General features: G+C 43.3%; 1 protein-coding gene across 3 annotated transcripts in view; it reads right to left on the reverse strand.

Annotated features, from left to right (window-relative positions):
* Window positions 1-16,176, reverse strand: part of Mon2 (MON2 homolog, regulator of endosome-to-Golgi trafficking) — an 82,086-nt gene that overhangs the window by 14,601 nt on the left and 51,309 nt on the right. For 2 of the 3 annotated variants that reach the window (XM_052753492.1, XM_052753489.1), the window contains 8 exons: window positions 14,945-15,238; window positions 13,575-13,773; window positions 8,074-8,699; window positions 5,600-5,743; window positions 4,976-4,993; window positions 4,564-4,692; window positions 3,271-3,461; window positions 1,980-2,040 (listed from right to left, as the gene is read on the reverse strand). In XM_052753492.1, the coding sequence (XP_052609452.1) occupies window positions 1,980-2,040; window positions 3,271-3,461; window positions 4,564-4,692; window positions 4,976-4,993; window positions 5,600-5,743; window positions 8,074-8,699; window positions 13,575-13,773; window positions 14,945-15,238 (1,662 nt within the window). The remainder of the gene's footprint in view (window positions 1-1,979; window positions 2,041-3,270; window positions 3,462-4,563; window positions 4,693-4,975; window positions 4,994-5,599; window positions 5,744-8,073; window positions 8,700-13,574; window positions 13,774-14,944; window positions 15,239-16,176) is intronic. The other variant, XM_052753490.1, reaches the window with a different exon arrangement.

The following is a 16,176-nucleotide window of genomic DNA, read 5'->3' on the forward strand; positions in this document are numbered from 1 at the left end:
TACAGGAATGTCTGACTGTTACTGTACAACCTGACCACTGACGCTAAGGTTACCGCACTACAGGAATGTCTGACTGTTACTGTACAACCTGACCACTGACGCTAAGGTTACTGCACTACAGGAACATTGACTGTTACTCTACAACCTGACCACTGACGCTAAGGTTACCGCACTACAGGAACATTGACTGTTACTCTACAACCTGACCACTGACGCTAAGGTTACCGCACTACAGGAACATTGACTGTTACTGTACAACCTGACCACTGACGCTAAGGTTACCGCACTACAGGAATGTCTGACTGTTACTGTACAACCTGACCACTGATGCTAAGGTTACTGCAGTACAGGAATGTCTGACTGTTACTGTACAACCTGACCACTGACGCTAAGGTTACTGCAGTACAGGAACATTGACTGTTACTCTACAACCTGACCACTGACGCTAAGGTTACTGCACTACAGGAACATTGACTGTTACTCTACAACCTGACCACTGACGCTAAGGTTACCGCACTACAGGAACATTGACTGTTACTCTACAACCTGACCACTGACGCTAAGGTTACTGCACTACAGGAACATTGACTGTTACTGTACAACGTGACCACTGACGCTAAGGTTACTACACTACAGGAACATTGACTGTTACTGTACAACCTGACCACTGACGCTAAGGTTACTGCTACAGGAACATTGACTGTTACTGTACAACCTGACCACTGACGCTAAGGTTACTGCACTACAGGAACATTGACTGTTACTGTACAACCTGACCACTGACGCTAAGGTTACTACACTACAGGAACATTGACTGTTACTGTACAACCTGACCACTGACGCTAAGGTTACTGCTACAGGAACATTGACTGTTACTGTACAACCTGACCACTGACGCTAAGGTTACCGCACTACAGGAACATTGACTGTTACTCTACAACCTGACCACTGACGCTAAGGTTACTGCACTACAGGAACATTGACTGTTACTGTACAACCTGACCACTGACGCTAAGGTTACCGCACTACAGGAACATTGACTGTTACTCTACAACCTGACCACTGACGCTAAGGTTACCGCACTACAGGAACATTGACTGTTAGTGTACAACCTGACCACTGACGCTAAGGTTACTACACTACAGGAACATTGACTGTTACTGTACAACCTGACCACTGACGCTAAGGTTACCGCACTACAGGAACATTGACTGTTACTGTACAACCTGACCACTGACGCTAAGGTTACCGCACTACAGGAACATTGACTGTTACTCTACAACCTGACCACTGACGCTAAGGTTACCGCACTACAGGAACATTGACTGTTACTGTACAACCTGACCACTGACGCTAAGGTTACTACACTACAATTTTATCACATATTGATCTTCATTCCAACTGTAAATATACAGAAAAACTGAAACTCACCCACGCTAAAATAAAATATCCAAGATTAAGATTAAACTTACTTTTTATAATCAGAAATTATAAACTATGAGAAACTAGTTATACTCATTTTTGTCAAACACCTTATCCTGACATAAAGTTTATTTTATCCTTGAAAGGAAAAGAATAGCTCATCCAAGTTTTAAAATAGTAACGGCAACACTTGCTAGATATATGAAGATGCCTACACTCTCAAGTCTACACCTGAAAACCATGGATTTGATTTACTTAAACGATAAGCTACCTCACTTAAAGACAATAGAGCCCAACTCCTTCACCAACCCAGTCTTCAAAGCTAAAACTTCACGGGGGCAGGATGGCTCAGTGGGTACAGAACTAAGTCAAAGCAGAAGATTCCCCAAGTTGTCCTCTGACCTACATCCAGGCACACACAGGGAGACAGAGAGAGGCATGCATACATCACACACGTGCCCTTCCCCTACTAAAATGAAAAAAATTTAAAGTCTTCAAATTCCATTTACAATCCTCAAATATAGTAAAAACCAGGAAATTTTTCTAAGGTTGCTTACTTCAACATCAATACTTTCATTTCTTTGAAATTCTTGAATGGAAAGATTATCTGGAGGTATGCTAAGGAAGAAAAAAAAAAGATTTGGTTTTTAAAGGTAAAACATTTCCTGAACAAACAAACAGAAAAGAGATAAACAGTATTCAAAGGATAAAACATTAGCTCTTCCTCCTTAGGCTGAGACATCACAGTACACTTAAAAAAAATACACTTTTAAATTCAAGTAGTTAGTGTAAATGATTTGTTAAAACACTCCAATCTTGAACTGAACATCAGTAAAACTAAACTTCTCTTGGTATGATGTATAAAAAAGAAAGGGTTATAGATAATACCATCCACAACTAAACTCAACATTGAGAGTACACCTGAATTTCTTTTTTTCAAGACAGGGTTTCTCTATGTAGTTTTGGAGCCTGTCCTGGAACTCACTATGTAGCCCAGGCTGGCCTCGAACTCACAGAGATCCACCTGGCTCTGCCTCCCAAGTGCTGGGATTAAAGGTGTACACCACCACCACCACCCCCCGGCACACCTGAATTTCTTTATGCTGATCGTGACATAAAAGACCCTCAATCAAGCCCATTAATTTGTAATATAATGCATTAAATCCTTTACAGTAAATGTAAGAAGAGAACATCCATAGAGAAAAAGCCTAATTTAGATTTTCTAAAACCAACTTCTTACAGCAGGAACAGAGAAATCAATAGTTCTGAAAGAATCAAGGTGGACTTTCTGCTTCATGAAGCGCAAGATGGTCACAAATTGAAACCACTGAGAACAACTGAGAACAGAACAACTGTTACAACAGCAGCTGGACTCAGCCAGTGTCTGCAGGAGCTTCGTCTGCATTCCTCTCGTGGGTCCTCACTGCAAACCCAGTCAACAGAGGGGAACACTGAGGCTGTAGTGCCTAAGAACACATCTGCCATCGCACCTCAGGCAAAGGCAAGGCCTCCTTTGAACTGCTTTATCTTACTTTCTTTTATATTACATGCATCCACAGCACCAAAGCAATCAGGTTTAGAGGTATCTGTACAGTTTTACACTACAGCTAGATGGTGAGCAGGCCTTCAAAGGACACAGGCTAAGCACCAAGGCCTCTGCATCAGGCACTGGTCTTTCCAGCACAGTGACCTGTAAACCCCCTTCCTCCTCTAGCTGTCAGTTACCAGGTAAGAGCAGCGACACAGTAAGGAGCACACAAGTGCCCGTCCAGTGTGTGCAGTCAGTGACTGTCAACCCAGATCTCAACAGTTCTTTAAAGGCTCTTCACTTTGGATCAATGAGCTGACCTTTTAGTGAAGAGGAAGTCTTCGAGCGTGCTGGCTAGTTCCGGCCACATGCTGTCAAACTTCCCAGAAGCAGCGTGCTGTCGAGCGACAGGCAGCCCAATGGAAAGGACTTTGAGGAGAGACGCTACCGCCAGCTTCCATGTGCTTTCAGAAGGGCAGGAGTACTTCAAACTGAGAGGAACCCTGAGAGTCTGAAGAGGAAGACAGTTAAGATAACACACACAGCTGCACTCAAAACAAAACACCAACAAGACTGAAAAAAACAGCATTGCAGTTAGCGTCACTGAAAAGACTAAGAAAGACGGATTCACAGGCACAGTCCCCAAAGCCTACTTCCTAGAAAGACACACTTCATTCTGTTTGGAACAGGGCTTTTATATGCTAGAATGCCCAGTACCACCGAGCTAACTCCAGCTCTGAAGGCTACACGGGATTTTAATGGACACACAGTCTCCCTGACGTAGCTCAGGTTGGATTCAGCCTCTGTCTGTCTCCTGTCTCAGCCTCCTGAGTGCTGGTTACATATGTGCCGCAACCATGCCGCCCGCATTCACGCCATCCCCAGCTATCCTTCCCTGCTTCTCCCAGCAGGACGGAATTTTGTTCAGATGCGTCTCTGTTCAAAAGAGGTCAGTACTGCAAATATTTCCCCAGTGCTTAGGGGAGAGCTAGCAACCTGAATACCACTACTTTCAAGTTTCATACCTAAAATTCCTTGAGTTTTATATTCTACTCAAATATTTTAATGTACTTTTTCTAATAGTGCAATAAATTAACCACGTAACAATATAAAACTTAAAAGTTTAGGTTTAGATTTGTCCTTCAAATAGAAGAAGAAACATAATGAACAGAGTTTAAACTTAAACAAAACCAACATGGCCATCTATATACTATATACACAAGGAACTGGCCTTTTAAAAGTGAGTCTGCATCACCAGTTAAGCTGATGCTCTGAGTGCATCCCTGACCATTAAGCATCCTCAAGAGTTGAGGATTCTTTAAGACACATAATGAATCCACTGTGAAGAAAGACCTTACTAGGCTGGAGATATAGTTAGCAGAACAGCATCTGCCTGGCATTTGAGAGGCTATGGGATTAATCTCTAGGACTGTGACACCCCACCCCAAAGTATCTCATAGATTAAAAAAAAGGGGGGTTGCTAAATACAATGCATGCATTTGAAGTCACTATAAGTAACAATGTTTTTATTTATTCCAATATATCGCCTAAAGAGAAATTTCAATGATTTTATAATATCAAATAAAATTAGAGAGATAAAAAAGATACACTACCTTAATTATACTCTGGAGGACTTTCTCGCTCACCACTGCTTTATGACAGGCTGTTTTTTGGTACAAATCCACAACTACTTCCAAAGATCTTTCAGCAAATGGTACATAATTCAAAGCTACCCATTCCGCCTAGAAAGTAATATTTTCACATGGAGTTAAAGGTAATGGGACTGAAGGAAACGATATTGTTTTTGAAAAGAAAGCTCCTTTTCCTTACAAGTTCAGGCCTTGGTTCTAGATCAGATCATATTACATGCAAAGGTTTCAAAAACATATGTACTTCATAAAAATCATTTTCAGCCAGGCAGAAGTTACAACTACTGGGGAAGCACAGAGAGCATTCTGTCAGGACTGGGAAGATGGGCTTTACTTGTTGCCAGTAGGTTAGGACAGTTTAGGAAATTTAACTCACCGGTGCAAATAGTTGGATCTATTGTGATTCCATTGTGATGCAAGACAAATAGAATGAGAAAAATTAATACATATTAAAACTACTTTCGGGCTATATATAATTATAATTTTTATGTTGAGTGAAGAAAATCAGCATGTACATGCATTCAAAAATTTACTTTTGTTCTAAGTCAAAAATGAAGATATAATCTGCCAACTAAGGCTATGAAAATTTATATAAAAATCCAACTAAATTTCACACCAGCAATGGACAACTTATTGAGTACATACAGATTTCTTCATCTTGCATATCTATTTGATATCTATTTGAAGGTGAGGTTAGTCTCAGAGATTTACAGGCCATTTTACAGAGGAATGAGGGAGTCAAGAAAGAGGTACAGTGGAACTTTCATTTCTGAAGAAACAAGGGATGTGCGGGGCAAACTTTCAGGAGGGCCATCCGGGAGAGGAGAGACATGAACAAGAAGAAAAGGATCACAGACACGGTTTCTCAGTACCATTTCTACGCTGTAACAGACAAGAGTAAGAATGAAAACTCCCTTTTCTTAGTACCCAAAGTTTGCCTTCATTGGATCTCACTTACAAGCCAGGACTCATCATAGGATAAACACAATTTGTAAACTACCTGATTGTATTTTGCATTTGCAATGTGCTTTGTCTCCAGCTGTCCGTACTGCGGAGGTTTACAGGAAAACTCTACAAAGGCCAGCAACTGGTCAAATATAGCTGGGTACATTATCTGCATGTTCTCTGGTCCGACACAGATGGCCTACGAAGCAATGAGTAAACATTAGGATGCATAGTGTGAGCTCCAGAAAGTTCTTCCCTGTGCACTCATTTGCTCACCCAAACAGTCCTAAGAACCGGACCGTCTCGTGCAGTATGCATCTTTTCACACTTGGAATTCAAGGTATTTAAACAATGATTAAGTAAAAGGCAACCTGAAAGTGTTCAGTCAGGTTAAACACAATTTTAATGACGTGTGATTTATTCTTTAACACAGAAGGGGGAGGGAAAGGGCTAGCATATTAAGACAAGTGCCAGGTAATGCTGAGGTGCAGTGTCTGAGATCTGCCACAGTGCAGCCATGAGGCCAGCATTAGGTCAAGATGAAGCTGACTTCACTCTAAGTGCTATCTGTTCATGACACAACAGCTGATTGCTGCCTATGCCTGTCTATATATGTTCATAGGCATTATATTTGAAAAACAAATCAACCTTTAAAAAACTCAAGCAAAATTATTTTAGTGATATAAACAAGTTTTGAAGTTTGGGAATGGTGTTATATTTTGTTTTCAGAGTCAGAGATCAGAACTAATTCCTCATAGCCACAATGAGTATTTGTTCTTTTTCTGCTAAAGTAGAGTTATTAAAAAGTAAAATCTCAAGTTTCACCTTGAAAAATAAAGAGTGTATGTATTGTTCTTTATTGCCCTCTATGCATGTGTGACAAACCTGGGTATGTAGTTATGAATTCAAGAATCTGGGAGTTCTCTAAATGAGTACTTTTTTTGGGTAGAAAACCTTTTTTTATTCACTTTAGGGAAATGCATAAACAATGTATTTGTGCTATTTAATCAGAGGGGAAAAGTTGGATGAACTGTATTTTTTCCTCAATGAAAACTTTTAAAACTTATTTTGATTTCAGTTGTGAAAATTCATGCCCCTCAACCAATCTTTGAGTGTCAGATTATCTTAGATTTCGAGTTTGTTCACAGTTTGTTCCTTCTACACTACAACGAAGGTTACAGAGATAAAGGACTGTTGCTTGGCCTGAGTGTCTCCAGAGGCAGTTTATGGATACCATGGCCATTAGAAACATCACTGGCATTTTCACCATCCCAGCTGGGTAGAAAGCCATCAGTTACCTAGACAACAGGGATGACAGCGCACGGATGAGCTTGGACAGCAGAACCTGGCTCCCTCTCGTCTCCGACACTGTGCTGAAATGGCTGATTCCTGAATTGGCCTTTTCTGTTAGTGTTTGTTTCTTGAGGTAGAGTTTCATACTGTAGCTAAGGCTGGGCTTAAACTTCATGTGAGCCTCCCTGCCTCAGACTTCCAAGTGCTGGGGTCACAGGAATTATTACACCCGATTTTGTTCAGCTTTTCTTTTTATTTTAACACTTTTTCTTTTCTTTCTTTTGAGATAGGGTTTCTCTGTGTAGCTTTGGAGCCTGTCCTGGAATTCCCTCTGTAGATCAGGCTGGTTTTGAACTCACAGAGATCCACCTGGCTCTGTTTCCAGAGTGCTGGGATGAAAGGCATATGCCACTACCCGACCAACACATTTATAAGTGTGTACATACACTCGTCCCATGGCATGTATGTGGGAGGTGGACCACAGGCAGGCTTGAAAGTAAGCTCCTTTACCTGCTCGACCACCCTGTTAGCCTTTGTTTAAGATTTTGGTAGTTATGAACTGTAGAATCAACTTCCTCAATAATCTAAAACCGCTTTCATTTTGATATGATCTTTCTTCCCAATCTGAATTTATTCAAAGATTTTTAGATCTGTTTAAATCTGTAATTTGTTGTTGTAGAAAACAAAATACACAGCTAAAAATATACATTTTAAAGCTGCAGTAAGAAAAATACTTTTACATGCTTACCCTTGTGTCTTAGTATAGGCTACCAATAATTTCAGAATTAACTTTATACTGCATTCTTTTTTTTTTTTTCTTTTAAATGAGCATTGATTGGTGTTTTGCCTGCATGTATGTCTGTGTGAAGGTGTCAACCTCGGAACTGGAGTTACAGAGAGCTGTAGCCTGCTATGTGGGTGCTGGGAGTTGAACCTGGGTCTCCTGGAAGATTCCCAATCCCAGGCAATGTTTTTAACCCCTGTGCCGTCTCTCCAGTCCCAGAATTAACTTTAAGTCAACTGAAATTAGAGGACACAAGGACCTTCTTAACAAATGAAAACAGACCTGAATTACTTATTTTGAAAATATCAGAAGGAGTAAGTTTTTAAAATCCTGACAATCTTAAATGAATCCCAAAGTATACATACACAGCAATCTCAAAAAATCTGAATTTATCTTATGAATCTTACTGCAAAATAAAAAAAATCCAGAAAACCATATTCACTCTTGTTTACCTTTTGGAGAACATCTAAAGCTGTAAGCACAGCTTCTTGTAAACTTGTTAGAACTGCTTCAGTATAAGACGGAAGGATGAAAGGGGATGCATCTGAACTGATCGGGACCGAAACAGCACTGTGCAATATGACTCCCAACTTCTGTAAGTCGTCCATGTTGAAGCCAGCTTTTATGTGCTGGTAGAGAGCTGGGAAGATCTGAATTAAAGCTGTGAGGAAAGGCTGGCTGGGAATAAAGGTCAGCTTATCAAAAGTAATAGGTGGCTTTGTGCTTTCAGAACCAATTCTATACCAGGTATTCCAGGCAGCCCACCAGAGGTTCAAATCTTCAAGCTCATCAGTCACTACGGGTGGCTCAGAACTGTACCTCCCAAGTTTTTCTCCAATGGAATCTGTTCTGACAAACGGCCTGTTCAGGCCTGGGCCTGCAATGCTTCCTATAAGGACGGGCACAGGCACATTAACTACAGGTGGTGTCTCAGGCTTCTCCGAGTCTCTGACAGGGGACACAATCTGTAAGATTTCCTGGAAGCTCTTCAGAGCAGCCAGGGACACTTCATTGTTTTTGCTGAGTGCGGCTGACTGAATGTGGTCAAGAAGAACATCCCAAGCTCTTGAAAAGTCTCCTGTGTCAAGAAAAGGGGTGGAAACCAATTACCACAAAAATGACCACATACTCTTAGACACTTTGGAGCATATTTTTTTATTTTCTGTTTAAATTGACATCAAACTCAAAAGAATGTAATTAGGTTCTGAGGTATTAAAACCATGAATTAGGGCCTGGCAAGATGGCTCAGAGGAAAGGCACCTGCCATACAAGCCTCAAGGAGTTCCATCCCCAGAACCACAAAGCCTGATGGGTAGCCCGCCTCTGTGACCCAAAGCCGGCTGGGTAGCCCGCCTCTGTGACCCAAAGCCTGCTGGGTAGCCCGCCTCTGTGACCCAAAGCCTGACGGGTAGCCCGCCTCTGTGACCCAAAGCCGGCTGGGTAGCCCGCCTCTGTGACCCAAAGCCTGATGGGTAGCCCGCCTCTGTGACCCAAAGCCGGCTGGGTAGCCCGCCTCTGTGACCCAAAGCCGGCTGGGTAGCCCGCCTCTGTGACCCAAAGCCGGCTGGGTAGCCCGCCTCTGTGACCCAAAGCCTGATGGGTAGCCCGCCTCTGTGACCCAAAGCCGGCTGGGTAGCCCGCCTCTGTGACCCAAAGCCGGCTGGGTAGCCCGCCTCTGTGACCCAAAGCCGGCTGGGTAGCCCGCCTCTGTGACCCAAAGCCGGCTGGGTAGCCCGCCTCTGTGACCCAAAGCCGGCTGGGTAGCCCGCCTCTGTGACCCAAAGCCTGATGGGTAGCCCGCCTCTGTGACCCAAAGCCTGATGGGTAGCCCGCCTCTGTGACCCAAAGCCTGATGGGTAGCCCGCCTCTGTGACCCAAAGCCTGATGGGTAGCCCGCCTCTGTGACCCAAAGCCTGCTGGGTAGCCCGCCTCTGTGACCCAAAGCCTGATGGGTAGCCCGCCTCTATGACCCAAAGCCTGATGGGTAGCCCGCCTCTGTGACCCAAAGCCTGATGGGTAGCCCGCCTCTATGACCCAAAGCCTGATGGGTAGCCCGCCTCTGTGACCCAAAGCCTGCTGGGTAGCCCGCCTCTGTGACCCAAAGCCTGATGGGTAGCCCGCCTCTATGACCCAAAGCCTGATGGGTAGCCCGCCTCTGTGACCCAAAGCCTGATGGGTAGCCCGCCTCTGTGACCCAAAGCCTGCTGGGTAGCCCGCCTCTGTGACCCAAAGCCTGATGGGTAGCCCGCCTCTGTGACCCAAAGCCTGATGGGTAGCCCGCCTCTGTGACCCAAAGCCTGATGGGTAGCCCGCCTCTGTGACCCAAAGCCGGCTGGGTAGCCCGCCTCTGTGACCCAAAGCCTGATGGGTAGCCCGCCTCTGTGACCCAAAGCCGGCTGGGTAGCCCGCCTCTGTGACCCAAAGCCGGCTGGGTAGCCCGCCTCTGTGACCCAAAGCCGGCTGGGTAGCCCGCCTCTGTGACCCAAAGCCTGATGGGTAGCCCGCCTCTGTGACCCAAAGCCTGATGGGTAGCCCGCCTCTGTGACCCAAAGCCGGCTGGGTAGCCCGCCTCTGTGACCCAAAGCCTGATGGGTAGCCCGCCTCTGTGACCCAAAGCCGGCTGGGTAGCCCGCCTCTGTGACCCAAAGCCGGCTGGGTAGCCCGCCTCTGTGACCCAAAGCCTGCTGGGTTGCCTGCTACTGTATGCGGACGCTCACTAAAGACATCAGGTAGAGGCAGGCCAGTTACCCTGCGTGCAGTGAGTGGCAGAAACGAGAGGCCTGTGTCAAACAGGCACCAGGAGAAAATCAGCCCCCAAAGCTCTCCTCTGACTTCCACATGCTGAGCAGAATGTCCACACACGTCCTCTGTGCACAAGCAATACAAACGCAAATTAAAAAGACAACAGCACAGCCAGTTGGTGGTGGCGGCAAATGCTTTTAGTCCCAGCACTCTAATCCCAGCACAGAGAGGTGGATCCCTGAGTTCGAGGCCAGCCTGATCTACAGAGAGCGTTCCAGGACAGCCGGGGCTACACAGAGAAACCCTGTCTCAGAAAAACAAAAACTAAAGAAACAAAAACCAAAAAATCCAAACAAACAAAATACCGTAACACAGCAATAATAGAAAATGTCTACACAGAGGTATGTATATGTTAAGTAGGGAACATACCTCTGTGTAGAGATTTTACTTACTTTTACCTACGGAGAACAGAATAAAAGTGCAGGAGGGTGAAACAAAAGCTGTCAGTGACACGTCTACTCTCCATTCACTTTTAGTAATAATTCACCCCCCGCTTTCAGGATTAGGTACTGAACTAATGTTCTCGTGTATGGTAGGCAAGTCCTCTACCACTGAACTGTATCTCTAGCCTAAGATGCTCTCACTCTTAATCTCTGGAGAAGTTAAAACTTAACAGTATGCTATATGATTTACCATCTAAATGTTTAAAATGATCTACGTCATTCATACTGCACAAAATTCTGATTTTATACTTTGGTTTTCATGTTACAATAAATTTAGAGCTCTAAGTTTTCTTAGACACGTTTTCTACAACAGTAATGGCTTATTAGGATAAAATGCATCATAGAGTCAAAAGAAGAATGTTTGTTGGCTGCAAGATGGGTGATAAGAAGCTTGCCACCAAGCTGGAAGACCAGAGTTCAATTCCCATGGGCCACATAGCAGAAGGAGAGGACTAACTCCTCCAACTTTTCCTCTGTCTTCCACACATGTGCTATGGCATGTATGCATGCTCCCCACCACATACACACAATAAATAAACAAACATGAAAAAACACCAACCAGTAAGTTAGCTTTCTAAAAGTCTATGTATAATTATATGTTGGACATGGGTCCATTAAAAGCAAATTCCTTAGTGTTTACATTATAAAAATTATCCAAGCCACCTGAGCTGCCTCCTATATATATATTTTCATTTAAAAATGTAAAGCAATACTTAGCAGGGCATGTCTGCTGGCATAAAGTCAGCACAGGTGTTAACAGTGATGCTTTGTATATTCCATCATATGTAAATTACACACAGAGAGAAAAACCTAAATTAAACAAAAATGCACTGGGTGTGGTAGCACACGCCTTTAATACCAGCACTTGAGAGGTAGAGGCAGCCTGGTCTACAGAGTGAGTTCCAGGACATCCAGGGCTACATAGAGACCCTGTCTCAAAACCACCGAGGGGACTGGGAAATGGCTCATTGGGGAAGCGCTTGCCATGCAAGTGTGAGGACCTGAGTTTAATCTCTAGTGTCCATATTGGAAAACAAAGCAAACAAAACCAAAGAGGCGCAGTGGCGTGGGCTTTATAGTCTCAGAGTGCGTGCTGGGCGAGCATGAAGACAGGAGTTCAAATCCCACCACTGTATGAAAACTAGATGTGGCTGCATAGGAGCCTGCGACCTCAGCACTGTGGGCAGAGACAGAGAGTGACAGCGGATACCCTGCGTTGTCCGCTGACCCTCGGGACCCAAGTGCACGCACTCACACACACAGGTGTGCAGACCTCTCCCACACCACTGATCGTCCAACAGTACCACTGTCTCTAACACTGCCACCAACACCAAAAGCATTACAACCTGCCCTTGGGTTCTCAGCCTCAAACCGCTGCTGTGGATATCGTTCTGTATAAATAAAACACTGATTGGCTAGTAGCCAGGCAGGAAGTATAGGCGGGACAAGGACAGAGGAGAATTCTGGGAAGTGGAAGGCTGAGTGAGAGAGACACTGCCAGCCACTGCCATGACAAGTAGCAATGTGAAGATGCCGGTAAGCCATGAGCCACGTGGCAAGGTATAGATTTATAAAAATGAGTCAATTTAAGATATAAGAACAGTTAGCAAGAAGCCTGCCACAGCCATACAGTTTGTAAATAATATAAGCGTCTGTGTGTTTATTTTATAAGTGGGCTGTCAGCCTGCCAGGGCTTGGCAGGACCCGGAGAGAAAACTCCAGCTACACACCGCCAATCCTAATGGGACGGTCTTTATTTGGGGCATTGTCTTGGACACTCTAGTGTGTATATCATCATTCCTTGCCCCTGTACTCCAGGTGACAGCAGTTCTCATCCCTCCATAGCACAATAAGAAAGTCTCCATAATTACCAAATGTTTCCTATAAAATTAGCCATAAACTTGGTCGTGCTTTAGAACCACCAATTTGTATGGTTCCTCACCAGTCTGCTATGCCATTTAACTCTCTTTCTTTCTCTCTCTCTCTCTCTCTCTCTCTCTCTCTCTCTCTCTCTCTCTCTCTCTCTCCAACCAGAGTGATCTTTTTGAACCAAAAATATGATCAAGTCACTTTAGAGTTTAAAACTCATTATTTCTTGGTTTTTATCTGCTGCTAGGATGAGGTCTAAGTGCTAAACACATTTAACATGGTCAGACCTCTTACTACGCGTACACCTCCTTGAGAATCATTCCCCGTGTCAGACCTTCAAGTATGCTAGTCTTCACTACTCCTCTACAGTCTTTCATCTATGTGTCTGTGAGGCCATGCTCACTGCATCTTACCCGACCTGATGAACTCTTATGTACACTGCATTTCTCAGGTAAAAACACTGAGTTCTCAGGGAGCCACTAGAGGCTCCACCCATCTACTCTAAATTGAAACCTACAGCACCCTAACTTCCTTTGTGGTATTTATCACTGTAGCCATGTTGCATTTATGGGCATAATTATGGCCCTTCTCTCAAGTTCAACATTGCATGTATTCTGCTCATCACTATACCCTTGCAGGCTAGTCCAAAGGATGTAGGCATTATTTTCCCTCAATGAAATGAACATGAACCCACCACACACAAAGGCTATATATAGTTAAGACTGATTATTCTTGGGAAGTAGTACTATATATCAAGTCCCAAAGAATCTCCTATGAGTGTTCCGAATTTCTTTTAACATAACTAACTTGTATAACCAGAAAAAGAAACACTTACGCACCTAGCGGCTGCAGTAAGTATCGTCTGGTATTGAAGATTCTTGCCACGCCAGCCAACGTTAACACCCACGTCTCAGCCCACTGTTTCTCTGCTGTGTCTCTTGAGTGATGAATTAAAATATTTCCACCTCCGGACTCAATCTTCTCTTTGTCTGCAGTTGTAGAAGATTCTCGAACTCGGTCCAGTAGATGAAAGAGTACCTAGATATTTATTTTAAAGGTCATAAAAAGGCCATTGATGGCACAGCTTAAGTAATGGCAAAACCCCCTAGAAGTTATAAAAATAGGTAACAATTTCATTAAATCTACATAAATTAGAGGAAACTGACTAAAATAGGCAACCATGTATTTTAAACTTATCCTTAAGATCACAGACTATGAAAAAGTAAAACTAACCGGAGAGAACATCAGCTAAGACTTGTTCTCTGTGGAACATCTATGGGGTAATAAATACTAGAGACAAGGACGAAGGGCCATAAAAAGTATTATTATGGAGATGCCCAGACTGAGCTGAGGACTAAAGGACTCAGTAAAGTATTGGAAGAACAGTCAGCACTTGGTGAATGTCACACTTAAAGGAAAATCAGAACAAATGGGATGGGGAGGGGGCGCATCCAGCAGAGAAGCAGAGGAGGCGTGCTTTATTAAACAGAAAACTTCCAAGAAGATAAATTAATAATGCTAGACACAACGTCCTGGGTTCCATTCCCAGCAGAGCAACAAGAAAGGAAAGAAGGAAGGAAGGACAGGAGAGGAAAGAGAAGGAGGGGGAAGAGGACAACCAAGGTGGTTACACGCTGCTTTTAGGAATGGGGGGGGGGGGGCTGATTCACCAGGAAGAGCAGAGTGGAAGAGGGGCAGAGACAGAAACCCCAAGTCTCTGTGGGTGCCCATGTTCCTGTGTGCGCACACACACACACACACACAGACACACACACAGAGACACTCACATACAGAGACACACTCACATACACATACACTCAAACAGAGACACTCACATACACACACACACATACTCACACAGAGACACTCACATACACACACACACACACTTACACACACAGACACACACACACAGAGACACTCACATACAGAGACACACACACATACACACACACACACACTCACATACACACCCACACACAGACACACACACAGACACAGACACACACAGACACGTACACACACCCACCCACACACACACACACACACACACACGTGTGCGCACACATGCACACACACACAGAGTAAAAATAATGACAAATTCATGGGAATGACTCTTTAAAAAGCCGACTCATGTACTTGGAAGAGGAGGTGTACTGTAAAAACACATGTCAACTAAAAGCCACCAGCCCAAACCACCTCACAGTACCTTCCAGATAACCGTGTGCCAGGTTGAGTGCTGCAGTAAGGTCCCATGCGCACCAATCGTGGAAAACAGAGTCTGGCCCGCACTCTTCCGCACAGCAGGGCGCGGGTCCACACAAAGCTCCCCGAGTTTCGCATAAAGACACAGCCATAGGCAATCAAATGGGGGTGCGGGGTGGAATGGCCGATTTAGAGACACGCCTTTCTCCTCCGCCTGCTTCTGCTGGGCTGCCTCTTCTTTATTTAACTCTTTTTCGATAGTTTCCCCTCTTTGGAAAAAATAATCTGAAATATTCCACTAAAAAGAAAAGTATAAAAATGTAACTTTAATCACAAATTTTGTTTAAACTTCAGAATAGGCTTAATAAAAATATTTCTCTTATTAGTGTCTCAAATTTCAAGAAAATGTGGCTAATTATTTTGTCTTAGCCTTAACTTTTATTAATGTCCTGTACTTTTTATTATGAAAATTTTCTATTATATATAGAATAATGAATTTCAATGTGTTGATACACATAGTACCTAGTCATTATAATTGTTAACTATAAAACAATACATTAGCAACACAACAAAATTCCTTAGTATCACTTAATAATTTATAATTTCATACAAAAAGAACTGCTTAACATACACCAAAGACCTCATTCTCAACGATAGTAAAGTATGTGAATTAATGATGGGGCCAATGATGGAAACACAGTCAAGGAGGGTGTCGGGGTAACTGAGCCCTCAACTAACAGCTGCTCTTTGGCAACAGGTTTGTATGTAACAGATTACACTCTCTCCCATGCTCACTTCTTTTTTTATAGAAAAACACTAACTTACTTACTTTGTGTGAGACATTTAAAGTCCAATTTTATGGGACTTCTGAGTTATAATAGCATTTAGAAGATTTTAAACAATTACCTTCAAATAGTACTTAACTAACTTATGAGAGAAATTTAAGTTCGGCTTTATAAACTTTCTGAATTTTAACAACAGATAAGAGAGTCCAATTTCCTTAGATAAACTACAAATATTGGGGGCAATTCTCTTCATATTTACTTCATGTATAATACTTGCAATACCCTAATATACTACCTCTATACTCACGACATGTAAAATAAGACTCACGTGTCAATAATTCAATAACCAATACAAACATGCCTGTCCTCAGAGCCTCCACTATCATATGCTGTCTCCTGTGTCTAACTAGTTATTAGTTAATAATAAAATGTTACTAAAGTTATTTAAGAT

The sequence above is a fragment of the Peromyscus californicus genome, unplaced genomic scaffold, assembly GCF_007827085.1.
Source record: "Peromyscus californicus insignis strain IS unplaced genomic scaffold, ASM782708v3 Scaffold_24__1_contigs__length_46423439, whole genome shotgun sequence".
Classification (NCBI taxonomy): Eukaryota; Metazoa; Chordata; class Mammalia; order Rodentia; family Cricetidae; genus Peromyscus; species Peromyscus californicus.